This window comes from Barbatula barbatula (genome assembly GCF_947034865.1).
Source record: "Barbatula barbatula genome assembly, chromosome: 12".
Lineage (NCBI taxonomy): Eukaryota > Metazoa > Chordata > Actinopteri > Cypriniformes > Nemacheilidae > Barbatula > Barbatula barbatula.
The window spans coordinates 19,577,087-19,595,017 of NC_136775.1; the positions used below are offsets into that span (position 1 = coordinate 19,577,087).

General features: G+C 38.4%; 1 protein-coding gene across 1 annotated transcript in view; it reads right to left on the reverse strand.

Annotated features, from left to right (window-relative positions):
* The window catches only part of lars2 (leucyl-tRNA synthetase 2, mitochondrial), a 43,943-nt gene that overhangs the window by 6,924 nt on the left and 19,088 nt on the right, over positions 1-17,931 (reverse strand). The window contains exons 8-17 of the mRNA XM_079468736.1: positions 13,156-13,263; positions 12,751-12,910; positions 12,202-12,306; positions 11,031-11,146; positions 10,673-10,956; positions 5,140-5,238; positions 3,470-3,607; positions 3,041-3,144; positions 1,314-1,496; positions 889-1,058 (exon numbers count right to left, since the gene is read on the reverse strand). Coding sequence (XP_079324862.1) covers positions 889-1,058; positions 1,314-1,496; positions 3,041-3,144; positions 3,470-3,607; positions 5,140-5,238; positions 10,673-10,956; positions 11,031-11,146; positions 12,202-12,306; positions 12,751-12,910; positions 13,156-13,263 — 1,467 coding nt within the window. The remainder of the gene's footprint in view (positions 1-888; positions 1,059-1,313; positions 1,497-3,040; positions 3,145-3,469; positions 3,608-5,139; positions 5,239-10,672; positions 10,957-11,030; positions 11,147-12,201; positions 12,307-12,750; positions 12,911-13,155; positions 13,264-17,931) is intronic.

Genomic DNA, 17,931 nt, shown 5'->3' on the forward strand with positions numbered 1-17,931 from the left:
AATATCTGGTTAAGGAAAACAGGCTCGACAACACAACACAATGGGCACATCTGTCCCCGAGAGGCTCTTACCAAAGAATAGACACAGCTGATGACAATGGCTTTTCACGGAAGAAGATCAAATGCTTAGTGGCTTTGGATTGGATCAACCTCAGCCCAGGCTTACCAAAGAATAGACATCACTGGATCGTCTCTCCAGAGGCTGACATTGATTTTGGGCTGGTAAGAGTACCAGCCCAAAATCAATGTCAGCCTCTGGAGAGACGATATATACTGTGCTAAAACAGCACACTCCACATTTACCATCACTTTCCGGCTGTACACACCCTTTCTCTTCAAGCTCACCCAAAAAACGATTATCATTTATTTACACATGTTTCGTTTTAGACCCGTATGAGCATCACTGGACCGTTACAGGACCTGTAGTGCACACTGTTTATTACAAAAATGATTCATTCTTTGTCAGGTCTCATAACTGGTTCCATTTGATAACATTACTTAACTACATTAGTTCACAAATACTAACAAACAAACAATACACCATTTATTCATCGTATTTAATGTTAAACATATGATAGTTTTTATTAAGTTTAATTGTTAACATTACTCGATGAAAACTGACAATAACACGGATAACTGTATTGATATAGACAAACCTGAACATAAATGAATAAATCCTGTAAAAATATTCTTGCTCATACTAATACATGTGATTAATGTTAATAAACAAAACCTTATTGTGAAGAGTATTCTAAGTCATGGAAGCTATGTAAAGGATGAAACAGCAAACAATCCAAATGAAATGTTACAGTACATAACATGCCCCGGACTTGTTTAGAGACACATTTATAAAACATAACAGAAATAATAATGTTGTGAATGGTTTCACCTGTGTGATAGTGTAGTTTTTGTTCTCCCAGATCTTCTTGGCTTCTGTGCGCTCTCTCTTGTTCAGAACGGACGGGTTGGGCGTCTCATGACCCTCTCGTGCAGTTCTTAGTTTGGTGACCAGCCCCCACAAACGGGCCTGCCATCGCAACACCCCTGGGATAGCATCAGCTTTACACAAACACACACATCGACATAGTAACTGGATCACATCAAGACTTGATTTTATAAAAAAATGTAAGTTTGCACTTTGTTCATACTGATGCGATGTACAAAATGATTTGAAATGTTTCAGACATGTTGGTGTTTGCATTTCCACCTGTCCTTTCAAAGAACAGTGCGGCAACTACGGTAGCACAATGGAATTGATTTGATGGATTTTGGTTGGTTCGACGATGATTATACTATATTGTTAGCATCACTCACTCTTGACATCCCATAAGATGTCCTGCTCAGGTGGAGAAGCGTACAGAAGGTACAGCCGCATGGTGTCGAGACCATACTGCTGCACCACCTCTTGTGGGTCTAGCCCGTTGTGTTTAGATTTACTCATCTTCTCCCACGTCACCTGCAGTGGGCTCCCGGTGGTCCTCTGAACAGGCTCAGGTCCTGCCAAAGACAGAAAAAGTGTGTGTTGAATCACTTAAGCACTGTTTACACCTGTGCACCTTGAAGTCTGTCAAAACCCACCAATAAAAAAAAGCGACTGCTACCGTTACGCTATAGAAAGTAACTACCATTGGACCACAACTGCAACATGACAGCTACTAAAATATTTGACTTCTGGATAATATCAACAGTACAGAAAGCAAAAAATGAAGAAAAAGTAATAATAATAAAAAAGCATACCAAACTGGACCAAAAAAGGATAAAGCTTTTAATAATAGCTTTCAAATTTGCTCTAACATCACATCATTATTCTCTTAATAATCGCGTGTCATTACTCTTCAGGCCAGTATTTTCATTCCTAAAAATGCACGTTGCTAGTTCTTCCTCTTCAATTAACATGAAAACATTGAGTTAAGGAAGATGGTTTGGTCCCTTCGTTTCTTTTAAGTTAAAACATGGCTTGTTTTAATGGGTTTTTCGCGTCGCAACATACAAAATTATAATGGGTTCTAATGAGTTTCTGTTTGTCTTTTGTCGTGTCACATCGCGCCCGGTGTAGCACGTTGTAAAGTTTCTTAAGTGAACCATTATGTTTTTTCTTTAAACCTGTTTTTCATTAAGGGTACCCTTAACCTTATAACCAAGGATTTACTTTACTTTTCCCCGAGGTTAAAACTAAATATAACAATAAAATATGCAGACACAGCAAGGCATTCAACCTTTGAAAGACATTCGTTCATTCAAGATATTTTTTGAAGTGTATTATAATATAATGGAAATGTTACAACTTTTTTTATTTTATTTAACTTTTAATTATAGTCAAATGAGCTTAAATTTGAGTAAATTATCCTGCCTTACTTTTGTTGTGTCAATGATTGTAGATCTAACTGCCCCCAATGTCATTCACAAGCAGCAAACTATTGTGGATTGTACGTGTAGATATGTATATATTTACAAATATATATATTGTTTTTAACATATTTCTTTTCTTAAACTGTTAGTCTGACATCTAATGGCAAGTATACAGCATCACCCAATGAAAGTTTCAGTTCCAGCAGTCGGTTACACTCATTTACTTTGTTTATTCAGTGTAGGAACATGTCGAATAACAGGTAGGTTTCTGATCAAATAAGCAGTACTGTATGTAGCTGGTCATATATCACTTCTGCATCCATTAAGTGTCCATACGTCCAAACAGAAGTTAGTTTACTTGTGGCCAACATGCCTGAGAACCTATTTTCAGATGAAAAGGGCTATAGCTTAATCTACTTAAAAAAGGAATAATATACATTAAGACGTAATGATGAAGCAGTAAAGCCATCAGAATCTCCAGCACTATTAGCAGATGTAATTGTTCTCACAAGGGTTGGATACCACTTGTCATCTGTGCCTCTTGTGAACGCTACTTGACACCTTCACTCCACTTTATCACAATCCCTTTCATGAGCTTGTCTACATAAGTGCCCACAGTGTATGAACTGGTCTGGTAAGTCCCGAAAATGTTCTTTCTAATAGTCTTACTGTATGCAAGCACCCCTACGCACCTGTGAAATCAATGTCATCTTTCTTTAAGTACTGGCCGGTCTCTGCCACCCTAAATGTCTGTCCTTTTATTAGACCCTGTACCAGCAGCTTTTTGAAAGGCTCCCTGAAATAAGACACAAAGAGAAATACATCCCATTCGTGGGTTATTTTGTACAGGTGTCACTACGGATGCTCTTACAAGAATACAAATGAAGTGACTACACACGTGTTTTGGCATTAACAATCAGCAATTCGTAACGTTGTACATTGATAGCACCTCACCCCTTAGCAAAATAATGCTTTAATGCTAAACATTTTCAGATGAACATAAATATGCTGCCGTTTCATAAATAAACGTAAAGATGTTTCACATTGTGTTTCATCTTATTTTCCTCTTGGTCCTTGACTACAGACCAGTCAATGGATGCATGCATGTGTGTATGTTGCACCTGTGTGAAACCATGCCCTGATCTCTGCAGAAGTGACTGAGGAAGCGGGCGTAGTACAGATGCATGACGGCATGCTCCTTCCCACCGATGTAAACATCCACCGGCATCCAATGATCTGCCCGGGAACGCTCAAAAGGCCTGCAAGAGGAGAGTCTCTCACTGTATCATGTGTGTGTGTGTGCTTGCCACTAAGGGGCACTCATGTACAGACAACCTGTCTGAAACACACATGCACGGAACATTGTGTGTGTGTGTGTGTGTGTGTGTGTAAGAGGCAGACACTTACATCTCGTATCATCTTTGTTAGCACACAAACTCTCTTTTCTGTTAATGCTGCTTTATACAAACATCACGTTCATGATACTCTAATAACACATTCAAAGACGCCAAGAGGACTCATTGTTAACTGTTAAATGAATTAAAAACAAAACTGTGGTAAACAAACACGACACTTTATAACCACCTGCCAACACAATCCCAGCTCAACTTAAACTGCTGAAGCATTGTACGTTTCATCCTAAGCGACCTGCATTAGACACATTGATGCTACACTTTTTTTATTTTAGTAAACTGAAAACAGTAATAGGCCTATATATATAAACTTAATTTAACATCTTGCTGATTTATTGTTTCCACTTATCTTGTCACAAGTCATTACGGGATTCTGGGATCTCTGTTAAGGATACATGTGATACTGCCTTTAAGGAACAGCTCCCCAGGAATAAATTCACTCTCATGTCATCCTAAATGTACTTTCTAGATGGGTTCTGTCGAATTGTCCTTCCCTGTCAGACTTTCCTACCGCAGGGCAAAACTTAATATAATCTGAACCACATCGACAAAATAAACAGGTAGGATGATTTTACAAGGCAAAAATACCCTGTCAGATAATCCTACTATCTTAAAATAAACACGTTAAATAAATTTACAACAATTTACAACAAAAAAACCTTGTCCTTTTCCTACCAGCATAAAAGGAAAATTTGGGATTTATTTACCGTGAAATACCCTATAAAATTGTATTAACAGTATAAATAAATATGTAGAATGAATAAACAACAAAAATACACGATCAGATTCCCGTAGCAGTATAAAATAAACAGGTAGGATGTTTTATAGCGACGTAACATTGACGCCACATGCTTGGTAGGATGAAATTTCAGAACCCCGGACTCAAAATTGATGAGCCGTTTTAATGCTTTATGTATATATATATATATATACATAAATTTATATATATATATAAATTTATGTCTGCATGGCAATAGCTTGTGGCTCGTGACTGAATATTTTAGAATATTAATACTCATAATATGCATTTGAACTCCTTTACAGCTCTTAAAGTTCGCTTCAGAAGACATAACTAAACTACTGGAGTCATCTGGATTGAATATACCGTATGTGCTATTTAGACCGTCTGTTCATGTTCACCTCTTGTCACAGAGAGACTTTTGTTAGAAAGAGTCATATGCATGACATACAGTAAGGGTGAATAAACATGAAACAAAAAGATTCTGGGTGAATCATTTCCTTCAAATCTGGCAGTGATCTTGATGTGAAATAACACAGATGGGTGTGAAATGACTAACTACTCGGTTCTCTCTCAGCATCTCTAGATCCTCATCTACACAAACACTTGTTTATGAGAGAGACCAGACATTCCTTCTTACCTCACCGGGTTGTGTGGGTCAGTGTATCTGAAATAATACCAGGAGGAGTCAACAAATGTGTCCATGGTGTCTGTTTCTCTCTCCGCAGGACCTTTACACCTGAAGGAGAAAGCAATGCCATGTAAGCATCACAATGTGGTAATACACTTACGCACAGTCTTTTATAGATCAAGTCTTATAAGTCTTAGGGGTAGCGGACGAAAGGTATATTTGTACAATATTTGCTTTGAATGCAGGTTCGATTAAACCATCAATATATTTCCTTAATATGGTACTAAACCGAAGAACACGAAACTTGGTCAAGGTATTGTTTGAAAAAACATTTGGCAATGAAGGCAAACTACAGCGTATCAATATGGGTTTAAAACAATATTTTTTAAAAAAGCATAGAAAGAAAGCTTGCAAGAATAAAGAAAACATGTAACATATAATCATATTTTGTATGAATTGTTTCTTTTTTAAAGGCTGTCACATTTCTCGCTTTTACTCTTTCAACTTAAGTTAGTGTGTTATGGTGATGTTTATGCATACAAAAGATCTGCAAAGGTACAGGGAGATATTCTCCCTAACAGAAATCACCTTTTAAGCATTACAACAAGTGACATCACAACACGTCCCTAAAATGTGCCGTTGTAATGAAAATCATATGCTTTTATTCATGTTAGTGACAGATTCCCCAGTGAAAATCCAAACCACTGGCTCCAACCAACAGAAATAAAAAATAACGTTGAGCCATGCAGTTACATAACACTATTACAAATACTCTGTTACTGCCCAAGCCTGCCAGTGTGGGTTTCATCATCTGGCACCACCAAACTCCTGAACATGTGTGTCACAATGACACCGCGCCCGTCTCGCACGAAGAGCAAACAGCGCTTCATAGACCCAGGCCATCTGTGGGTTTTCATGTCTATGTAGACTTCATTTATCTAACCATCAGAAGAAACGGATCGACGTTCGAACCCTAAACCCACACGTGCTATACATACGAGGGATCCCTGCCCTTATTGTCAATCCCAAAGAGTGTGTCCGCTCCCTACACTCCAGTCTGAGAGTCCACCCCGTCTTTGAAAATCAGGCCGACGCTCAACCAAGCGCCTCCCGGTTGCCTAGCAACAGGTCTAGGTGTAGCAGGTTAATTCGTTGAAAGCCAGGTGCCATTCGAGAGACCAGCATCCCACATATGAAGCGTAATGAGATGCCTCACAGGAGTGTGTTTACAGCACATCCACGCTAAGAGATTAGGGGTTATTATTTACTTATCCTTTTAAAGAAACTGAGATTTTAGTTTCGTTTCTTTGCTTCTTCATCTTATTATTGCCAAAAACTCTCATGAGAGAAAGCCATTAGACACACACTGACTGGAGACTGAAGGTCAGGCGACTACAGCTGAGAGGTTTTAGGAAGAAAAGAATTAGAGTGAAAGAGACGCTGTGTCCAAAACCTGAAGCCGCCCAGGATCCCAATTAATGACTACACAGTGTTTCTATATGAAAGTGTCTACTGATCTAGAACAAATTTAAGTGGGAATCAGAGATAAACCAACCCTTGAGATTCAAGTGAACCATGGTTTAACTATATTAACCGTAAAACCAAAGTAATCCAAAATCCACTTTGGTCTAATATTTGGAGTACAACTCTTTGGGATTGTCACATCGCGCAAATCTGTCAAGACACTGGATGTGGGGACACAGTATCTGATAGCCCACAGAAGCTGGTTTCCACTGGTTTAATCGTTTTTGAGATGGCACTTCCTCATCGAATCACAAAGGTAACAATCTCAAGAGAATCTTGCCGAGGGAGTCACCAAAAAATGACTCGCCCTCTTGTCATTTCAATCCTGTATGACTTTCTTCTGCAGAACCCAAAAGAATATATTTTGAAAAAAGTCGGTACCAACGGCGGTACCCATTCACTTTTATTGTATGGCCACAAAACCAGTGCAAGTCAATGGGTACCACCGTTTTTCGGTGACCAACGAATTGTTAAAAATATCCTCTATTATGTTCTGAAGAAGAAAGTCATACAAGTTTAAAAATGACAAGAGAGTGAAGAAATGATCAACGAGTTTTCATTTTTGGTGAACTATCCTTTTAATATTGATATGTTAATACTGATCGATATGTTAAATATAGAATTTGATTCTATGAGACAAACATTTCATTGAATTATTATAGATTTTTTGTGAACCAGACGAATGCAGAGATGCAAATAACCCTTACAAAATACAAATATACTGGAAAATGTAATGTAATGTATTAAACAATATATTATGTGTTTTCCATATATGAACATTGGCAACTCTTTTTTGATTATTTACCTTATACAGAATAATAATAATACATTATCAATATAATGTAAATTATTAAATTTATTGACAGTTAAGATACAGTCAAATATATTTTCTTTGCATAAATGGAAAGTTCTTGTAATGCGCTGGTCAATCATTCGACTCTTACAAAAGTCACACTGCAGCTTATTTTTTTGTCCCCAAAACCAAGATTCACAGCTTCATTTTTTTATTTTGTTCAGACACACGAATTCGACCCTGCAGGTTAAAGCTTTTTGCCCTTAATTGTAATTGTAACAGTGTTTCTTGCCACCGGGCCACGGTCCATGTGGAAGGCAGACATCTACAGGATTTGTGGCTGTTTTATTTGGTGTGTGCTCAACGGCCAGTGCCGTATGACAGACGCTTTTCTTGACAGCCGCTGTTTTATTTGTTTTGGCTCTGATTCAATTCAACTACTAAGAACAGGGCCGGAGACATTATCACAGCTCAGGAAATGATTTCTCTTTCTCTCAAGGCTGAAGCAGATAAGCAATCGCTCTTCAATCTCCTTCAGTCTCGTTCTCCCTCCTCAGCTGCTCAAATGAATGTATGTGTAAGTCTTAGTAGTGAGAGATGATCCAATCTCCTCATCAACAAAAGATGAAGTGCTTGCCGACAGAAACTTTCTGAGTTGAATCATTATTCTACCCGTTAAATATCTATTTGGGCGACATCGAAATATAAAAAAATGAATTTGTTCTGATGCTGAGATCTAATCGTGTATAATTTGATGGTTGTTTTTTTTAATACGGAGTAAACTGATTGTCCAATAATTTCGTTAAAACATTAAAACAAGGAGAAAATAATAATTGAACATGTTTCACTAACACTACATGTCTTTCGTTTTTTATATTCTATTTACAGAAAATAAATAAATAGGTTTCTTTTATTTATTATCTATTGATTTTTGCGATTTGTGAATTGATTCAAACTACTGGAAGATTAAAATAGCAAGTCTATAGGTACGTCCCAAATCGCGCACTTCTATTCTATTCTATGCAATTTTGTAGTATATTAATAGACTATATTGCATGCGCACAAGTCACTTTCACTTGAGTGCAGGAAGGAAAGACAGCACTACGTTCGCAAAGTTCAGCTGTGTTTGTTTGTTCACTGCATTTGGGTGATGAATGTTATATAAACGGTGGATATAACGCTGGAGATGGAGCAGCGGTCCCAGCGTAAAAGATGCCGGGCTTGAACCGCACGCGGTAAGTCAAACTGATGTCTGTGTTTTGTTGGCAATGTGTGCGCACATGCTTTAGTTCCGGCTCCCGACCACAAGTGTAGCATGTTTTTGTAAATAATCCTACAGCTATATCCGTCTTTTATAAATGTGATCTCAAGTATTTCAGATTAACATGAGATATGCAGAAACACGGACCAGAAGCTAAATTCGGGCCAGGTGCCTGCGTCCGACGAAATCGCCTATAACAGCTAAGGGGCGTGGTTAAACAAAATCACGGGGTGTGGTTTTAAAATCATTGTAAACCTATGTTTATTACTTTTATACAACGGCTATTCCATATTCATAGCATAGCACTAGAAATAATCGGCATATCGGTAATGGACAATAAAAGGTCATTTTTTAAGTTATTGGCCGATTATACTATTTAAGCTGATATATTATAGCTGATAAATCGTAAATAATTTTGTCTAGTTAAACTTCTTCAGCTGCACGCTGCTCAGAGTTAAAAAACAGTACAGTACAGTATCTTCCTGGCGTGATCATTCACTTACTGCTTTTACCAAAACATTGTTGATGTCGGTACAGTATATAGATAATGTCATGATCCTGCCTCTTCTTGTCATGATTTTGGAGTCTTGTGATAGGATCATGACAGACCCACGTGTTTAATGTGGACAGGGGCATTGTTTTGTTTTGACGTGCCAAGCACTCAAGAGAGGTGGCTTGCCTTGGCCCTCCCCTTGTTTCTACGTTAGCGTCCCATCAGTGTTTCATTCCTGTCACCTGCCCCGTTTAATCCTGCCGTTAGTTTCCCTTAGCGTTTCATTCCCCTCACCTTCCTAGTGTAATCATCCCTGGTTAGTGTTCCCTTACTTCTAGCCCCAGTTCCCTTTGTCTCGTGTTGGTTCATTGTTTTCCTTCTTGTTGTTTTCCCATTCGAGTACCCTGGTCGTGTCTTCTCGTATGGATTACCTTGTTCCTGTCTTCCTGTACCCAGTTGTGTTTGTGGTCATATTATTTATATTCTTCTTGTACCTTGTTTGTTTGCCCCCTTGTGGGAGGTGTTGGTTTGAATTCTTGTTTTGTTATCGTGTTTTCCCCATCGTGGGTTTTTGTATTTTAATTAAAGTTTTTGCAAACTGCCTGCGCCTGCGTTCTCCCTCACCTTTCGCAACTGATACAGTGTATATGAATGTGTAAATTATAGGAACAAAAGCATATTGTTTGAATCAAATTGTAGTCTGAATGCTTTCTGTTTTGAGAAATGTTAGACTGTTATGTGGCTATAAAGAACAGTTCAGGGTGGCTCTGGAAGACCATTTCTATTTTTTTTATTGAATAAAAAATATACCAGAAAAGTGTGAAGTTTAACGATTAACCAATGGTTTGCAGTAAATGTTTTCAAATAAAAGCTGTTGTCCACTTTTTGACTTGTTTCAGTCTTAAGGAATTATTATTTTATATTAATAGTTAAGCCATATATCGGTTATCGGCTTACAATGTTAAAGAATTATCGGTTATCATTGTACATCAAACACAGGGTTTAGTTTAAAGCGTCAGTAGGTTTCAGCTACTGTGACACTTGGATAAGCGTGCTTCATGGTCAGAGACGATCTATTAATACCCTTCACACCGAGAGGGTGCTATCTCTACGCACATCTTCAGTCGCTCCATGACTCAGTGGTAATGATCCCGGTACACTCCAGGGGATGAGAGCTCCTAGAAACAAGCCACTTCTAAGTCTGAACTGTTTTGATGAGATTTGAAACAATGAGATCTGGCCGAGTCATGGCTTCAGACAAGAGAGGATAAATTATTCCATCACACAAAGCTCTGATAAAAAGAGCTTTTGTGGTCCATGTCGGACTTGATAGTGAGAGGAAACAAAGTCTAATTTGTATTATCTCAAACATGTGCTACTTGATCTATCAATGTAAAAAGATATTTGAGAAAACCTGCAACATGTCTGCACTGCCTTTCTCTTTCAAAACAAAACAAGTTTCAAGTCTTACCTTGGACACTGGCATCTCAGCCAATCCAGTGCCGTCATAAGGGGTGATGCCCCTTTCCCGGTGAGGTTGGGTATTTTAGGTAGAACGACTGGCAGGTCCTCTTCCGGAACTGCTACAGGCCCACATGAGCTACAATGAACTATGGGAATGGGCGTGCCCCAGTAACGCTGCCTTGAGATTAGCCAATCACGCAGCTTTGTACTAGTGAGGTATCCGCCAACTTTCCTGTCCTGGGCTTTTTGGGTAATGGAATTAAAAGCAACTTCATGGCTTTGACCTGTGAACTACAGCAGGAGAGTTGATCAGAGGTTACAGTTGGCAACATCTTCAGTGTGTAGAGCTGTGACGGTGAGTGTACCTCAGCTGAGTTTATTAAAGTCTCAGATCCATCTTCCTGTGTCTTTAGAACAGAGTTCCAGCTTAAACCCAGAGACTGAGCCAGTTTTGCATCCTCCTCATTGCTGTCGGGGATGCCTGTTAAAAATAAAATAAACATACAGTGGCCCATAACATGAAAAGCCCAAAGGGTATTTGGACACATTAAAAATATCTAGAAATAACAAAATAATCAGCCTTAAAGGGACAGTTCACCCAACAGTTTTTCACATTTACTCACCCTTGAGTTGTACCAAATCTGTATAAATGTCTTTGTTCTGATGAAAAAAGGAAGAAATTTGGAAAAATGCTTGTAACCAAACAGTTCTTGGCCACCCTTGACTACGATAGTAGAAAAATGACAACGGTAGTCAAAGGTGCCCCAGACCTGTTTGCTGTCCAACATTCTTCAAAATATCTCCTTTTGTGTTCAACAAAACAAAGACATTTACAAATACATAAATGTTACCTACTATGGTAGTCAATAGCTAAGAATTCTTTGTTTACAAGCATTTTCCCAAATATGAGAACAAATAAAAATTTTAACTTGAGGGCGAGTAAATGAACACAGAATTGTAATTTTTTGTTTAAGTTTGATATTTTGTATCTCCTGATTATGCAGAATAAGGACAGTCATGGATGTCTAATACGATCAAGGGAAATATGTTTTAAAAATAGAGTTTTCTTGTAACAATATATTGCAAATTCCCAATACAAAAACATTAAGATATGTATGGTATAGCTAAAATGGTTAAATTAAACCTTAAATGTTGTCAATTCTTCAACAAAATAACAAATGTTACCAAAAAACTTTAATGTTTTGGGGAAAATTTGGGGGCCATTTGTGTATATATACTGTATATATTACAAATATCGTGACAACCCTACCCTGACTTCAAATGTTGACTTTGGAGTATTTGTAACATATGAGATGTCTATTTTCCTCACTCCCTAAATATTCAGAAAACAAATCGTTTACACCTTTTCCGATCTTTTCCTTTTTTATAATTGTTTAAGGTAAAAGGCACACACGAAACACTGCTGTCTCTTCTGGATACAAATATAAATGCATTTAGGATGGACTCCACCCCAAGAGAAAGGGTTAAATATCAATCAATACAAACAATGTTTGGTACACATGAACACCAACTCACCTATCACAGTGTCTAGATGTCCTTGGAACTCATTTCTGCCAGATATAACAACCGAAACTTCATGGCCGGTGAACATGTTGAGGGCAGTGACCTCAGTCAGGCTGTCTGCACATGCAGGGGTCAAAAGTCAATGGACCACAAATAACACATCGAATAATTCATTTCAAGAGCTAGTCCAAATAACAATGAAAAAACACAATTCAAACGTGAAGGAAAACTGACAATGTTAAATGGCTTCAGAAAAGAAAGCAGAAAAGTTGGAATCTTTATGATTCGCATGCTACTCATAACTGAGGTCCTATTAAACAGTCTACAGAATTTGCAGTCAAAGCCCAACAGGTTTCAAGCTGCACAGCTTTAAGAGAGTGAAATTGCACCTACCCGCATCAAAACTCAACATATAGTAACCACAATGGAGCAGTATGACTTTATGCAAGATATTCTCTTCATTGATCAAATATGCATCACTCTTTTTCTCGATGGAAGTGCTCTATACTGTAAGTTATGCTCGAGGGAAACTGCCCCTCTCTGTGTGTGTGATGTCATCACCTGCTCCAGGTCTCAGAGCTCGAAGCAAAGACGGTTTGAGGGGAGAGGAACCATGTAGCAATCGATGAGAAGGCAGGATGGAGATGTAGGCAGATCCATATACAGCCTCTGGAGAACAGGTGTATGCAGATAACACCTCCCCTGTGTCCTGACCATTTACCTGAGAGAAAGAGAGAAAACAAATATTAAAGGGCTAATATATGTACTGCTAAAAACTGTCCATTCATAAACGTACTCGGGGAGTAAGCTGTACGCACACATACAGTACACAAACTCCAGCTAAGCTTGATGAAAAGCACACATTCACAGAAGCAAGCAATAATATCTCTGAAAGGATCCGTGCAGCCGACAAAAGCCAAATCCTGTCTGCTTGCACAAGATCTGTACAGAAGAAGCATGCAATACCTTTAATGTGTGGTTGAAAAAGCACCCTGAACAGTCTCCAATCCAATTGGCCTGCATGCCTTTGACTCCATACCATTCTGGGAGATCGGCCAAAGCATCCAGCAGAGGCTGCAAGACACAGTTCTTTATCAATGCTCAAAATATGTATATAATACATGTAAGGGATGATTAATACAGAGCCAGTCATTACCAGTCTCATCGATAACTGCAACATTTCGGAGATGTCATTGGCTGGTTAATAAAGTTCACTTCTGCTGCCCAAAAGCAGATTTGATGTTATGTTGCATACTTTTTTACTAAATAACTTTAAATTTTAAAGACAAAAATGTCTTGCTGTGCACCTGGGCAGGATCGTCTCTTAAGGGCTTTCAAGCTGTGCGTGTGGTTTTAGTGCCACCAGAGTTGTCATTAAACACATGCAGTAGCGGTTTTAGGCACGGGCGAACCGGGCAGTCGCCCGGGCGGCATTTTTTCATGTCACATAGAGGGCGGTTCATTGTGTGGGGAATCGCAAATTGGCGCCCCTGCATGCCGTGTGTGTGTGAAGGGGAGGGGCGCACGCAGGGGATAGCTCACCTCTATTCAATGTAGAACCGCCACTGAACACATGGCATTTATTGTGCGACTCAAAGTATGATGCCCAGTGTCGGCGCGGACAAAAAACGCCATGGGTGACCCGAGTTTGAATCCCAGCTCCTGTGCCCCTCTCTCTCATCATTTCCTGTCTCTCTACATTGTACAAATATTTAAAAAGGCCAAAAAATATTTTTAAAGATGGCAACATGCAGGCTTATAACTAGGTAACAGTAACCATTAGGTTGTCTTTGTAAATGCATTAGCTAACATAAACGAACAAAAATCTATATAGTTGTTTCAGCATTTATAAATCTTTGTTAATGTTTATTAATGTCAATACAATTGTTCATGTTAAATTTAGGACAACTTGATCCTTTTAAAGGGGTCATACGGCGCGAATACGTGTTTTTCTGTGTCTTTGGTGTGCTATATGTTGCCCATGCATGTATAAGAAACGTCAAATTTCTAAAATTAAAGTGTCGGAACAAAAGATGCGTTCTATCTAAAGGGAATATTTGGAACTTGATGTTCCAAATATGGTAAGAGGCGTTACATTTCGGTCACATGCTTGCAGTGCTCGACCAATCACAACGCACTGGTTAACTGGCCAATCATAGCACACCTCGCTTTTCAGAGCGATGAGTTTTGTAAAAGCTCTGCGCGTTTCAGATAGCCGGGGCAGAGAGGAGATACAAACATGCACGGTTTGTGTAAAATACAGCGTTGGATAATATTCGTTTTAGACGTGTCATATGACCCCTTTAACGTTATCACTATTGGTGTGAACGGGCCTTAAAGGGATAGTTCATCTAAAAATTCTGTCATCATTTACTCAGCCTCAGGTTGTTTAAACATGTATACATTTCTTTGTTTCAATGAACACAGACAAAGATATTTGGAAGAATGTTAGCAATTTTCAGTTCTGGGACATCATCCACTGCCATAGTAGGAAAAACATTCTAAATGTTTTGTTCTGTTGAACACATGATGAAATTGTTTTAAGAATTTAGCAAAACAAAATGTTCTCAGGCACTACTTTTTAATTCTTCCTACTATGGTAGTCAATGATGTCCCGTAACTGAAAATTTGTTTCTCGGTGTTCCTACAGGTATGACATTTCATAAGGGTGAGTAAATGATGACAGCATTTTCGTTCAACTCATTCCGGTATATTCTCAGAAAATTGACAATTTTCTTACATAACATTCACATTTGGAGTGAGGAACGAATCATGATGGCGTCAATACTGACATTCTTCACAGAAGTCTAACAAACCCCTCAAAATCTCAACCCGGGCTGAAAAAAGAAGCTCTTGCGTATGTGAAAAGGCGAGGGGAATAGAGGAAGCTATGCATAATAACGAAGGTTAAGGCCAAAAGGCTCAGCTGGGCTACGGAGCACTGAAAGGAATAGATATGAAAAGCCAACGGTTGGGTTTGATATCTCGCTCCTCTCTGTCACTACCCATTAGCAGTTTCAGTCACAAAAGGCTCCTCTCTCGAGCCGAAGACAAATACAAAATAATAGAAGGGCGCCTGAATGTTCTTAGCAATCCACTCATTAACAACTCGGACACGCTTGCAGACAGGAAGTTTGACACTGTAACAGGAGGAGGATGGGAGTTGAGATCTAGCCGTGTAATTTAAGAAAGCAGTCCACAGTCCTGTCAGAGTATTCAAATCGTCAATTGATTATAAAAAAGAGCAGGCTAGGAATGAATCCTGAACAAGACAACACTAGCTAGGAGAAGTTTTTCTAATAATTTGCTCACCTACAGTATATAACTCAATAATACCAAACCTTATTAGTTGCATCATGATTAGAGATTTTGTCAAAAGACACGCAAGAACCAAAAAGAATCAATATGATGGGCATGTCGACATATTTGAACTTAACTTTCAGGCAAAAAAAGCTTAAAATGTGAATAGTTTTATCACACAAACGTATCATTTTGCTTCAGATTTAGTCATTTGGATTACTTTAATGAGGGTAATGTGAGCTTTTTGGGACCCATATCAACTGACAGATTTATTTTTCGAAGGGCTTTCAAACGATTAATCGCATCCAAAAAAAAATGTGTCTTTACATAATATATGAATATGTTTACATAGTATATGGATGTGTTTATAAATCCAAAATTATTGAAGTACACAGACATATATTATGTAACAAACTTTTACTCAGGATGCAATTAGTCACGATTAATCGTTTGCGCTTTTTTAAATAAAAAAACTTGTTTGAGTTTACATGAAGAAGGAAGTCATGAGGATTGATTATGTATGAGAAAAAGAGACAAAATGATGATCACGTACCTGAATCATGAAACAAGAAGAAGGAAAGTCAGGTAATTCCGCATTTGCAATATGAGAATTTAGAATAAACAATACATTTATGCATTTGGCAGACCCATTTATCCAAAGCAACTTACATTACACTATACTATACATTTGATTCTTAGTATGTGTAATCCCCTGGGATCGAGCCCACGACCTTGGCGTTGCTGGCCATGCTCTAACCACTGAGCTACAAGAAAGCATTTTATGACATGTTGGTGTGGATTCTAATATAGCGATGTAATGTAAAGCGATGCACTCTAAACCAAGGAGGCCTTACATAAAAAACAGTTTGAAATCCACTGCTCTGTAGAATAAGCATCGTGATTTTTGCAGGACCAAACGTAAGGGACTATGTGAACTCTATGATTATCAACAATAATTGTTCAGCTTTTCTTTAAAAAATCGACTCAAATCAAACTACAAATCACAGTTACACTAAAGATGTCCATGTCATTCGTGATCTGGTTTTTCACAGCCTGTAACGCAGACAATATTTCATCAGCCAAGCCGATTTGCCAACATTCAGTCTGCAAACATGATTAGATGGGACTTGGACACACTGTGAGGTGTAAGATGCAAACAAACCGCTTGAATGAGCCAAAACCGCCGAATAGCCAAAGCAAAGACTTCACCGCTGTATTCAAAAATGTTTTCAAATAAGATTTGCTTCAATAGAGCTATAGAGAACATTTGTGAAACCTTATATATGGTCTCCATGGCAACGGACACATCTTTTAAACACAGTGGAAAAAATTATGCAAGGTAGCATGTGTTTGGAGAGCTTCTGTACGGAAATATTAGTACAGAATTAAAACACTATTTTTGGAGAAAATGTGATTAGCCTAAGTTTTGTAAAAGAATCCCATATCTCCCATTTCATATTGTATTATTACAGCTCCTAGATATGGCCCTGTCTCTTCTTCAGTCTACGCCTGACAGGGAATGTATGAACATAAAGGTCAGTTTATGTTTCTGAGTAGGTCCTACGCAGAGACACAGACCCTACGCAGTAGCTTGACCACACGTCTCCAAAAATGTAACAACATGTCAACTCAACGCGGACCCTTCACTCAGGTAATGTTTCAGATAATTCATTCAGAAATGCATTTAAGTAAATTATTTGTTCTTCCGTATTTAACATCTCAAGCTGCAACAAAAGTGACTGTTTACTTCCCAGCTATCACTGCTAATGCTTCTCAAACCAGCTGCTTCTTCTTTGGCTCTTGTCTTGGTTACACAAGCAACATGGACGTGGGCACCAACCCCTAGTGGTTATTGCCTGTCGACGCAGAAGTATAAATGAAAACCGATACGTAGCCTACAGCATAGAGGTTACGACGTTGGTCCATCGCAGAAGTAAAAATCAGGGTTAAGTAAGTGAGATAAACTCACTTAGCCTGGCTATAAATTGACGGATTTAAGCAATAGTGATAAATGCTTTTCTTAGCAAACACCAGCTAATGACTTTTCACCAGAATAATATTTTAAATTTAGATGCACGAACCAATTGCGAAACACCCATGCACACTTACAAAGTAAGGACACATACAAAAAATTAACTAGCAAGTGCTCAAGTGTTGCCGATTAGAAAGGAAAAAACACTCAATCTATATCACACAGAGACGCACAAACACACAATTACAGTGAGAATTACAGTCACTGTGAACCGCAGGAACATGTTGTGTCAGTTTGACACGTCCAACTGGGACACAGTGAAAGAAATCCTGAAAAAAAAGAATCCTTACTGAAATGGAATCGAAGTCACAGATTTGATCAGCTCGATTCTATGTGTCATGTTTATGTGTATGATGTACTGACATTCACACTTGCTTGGATTTTAAAAGAGAGAACATTTTTATTAAAGT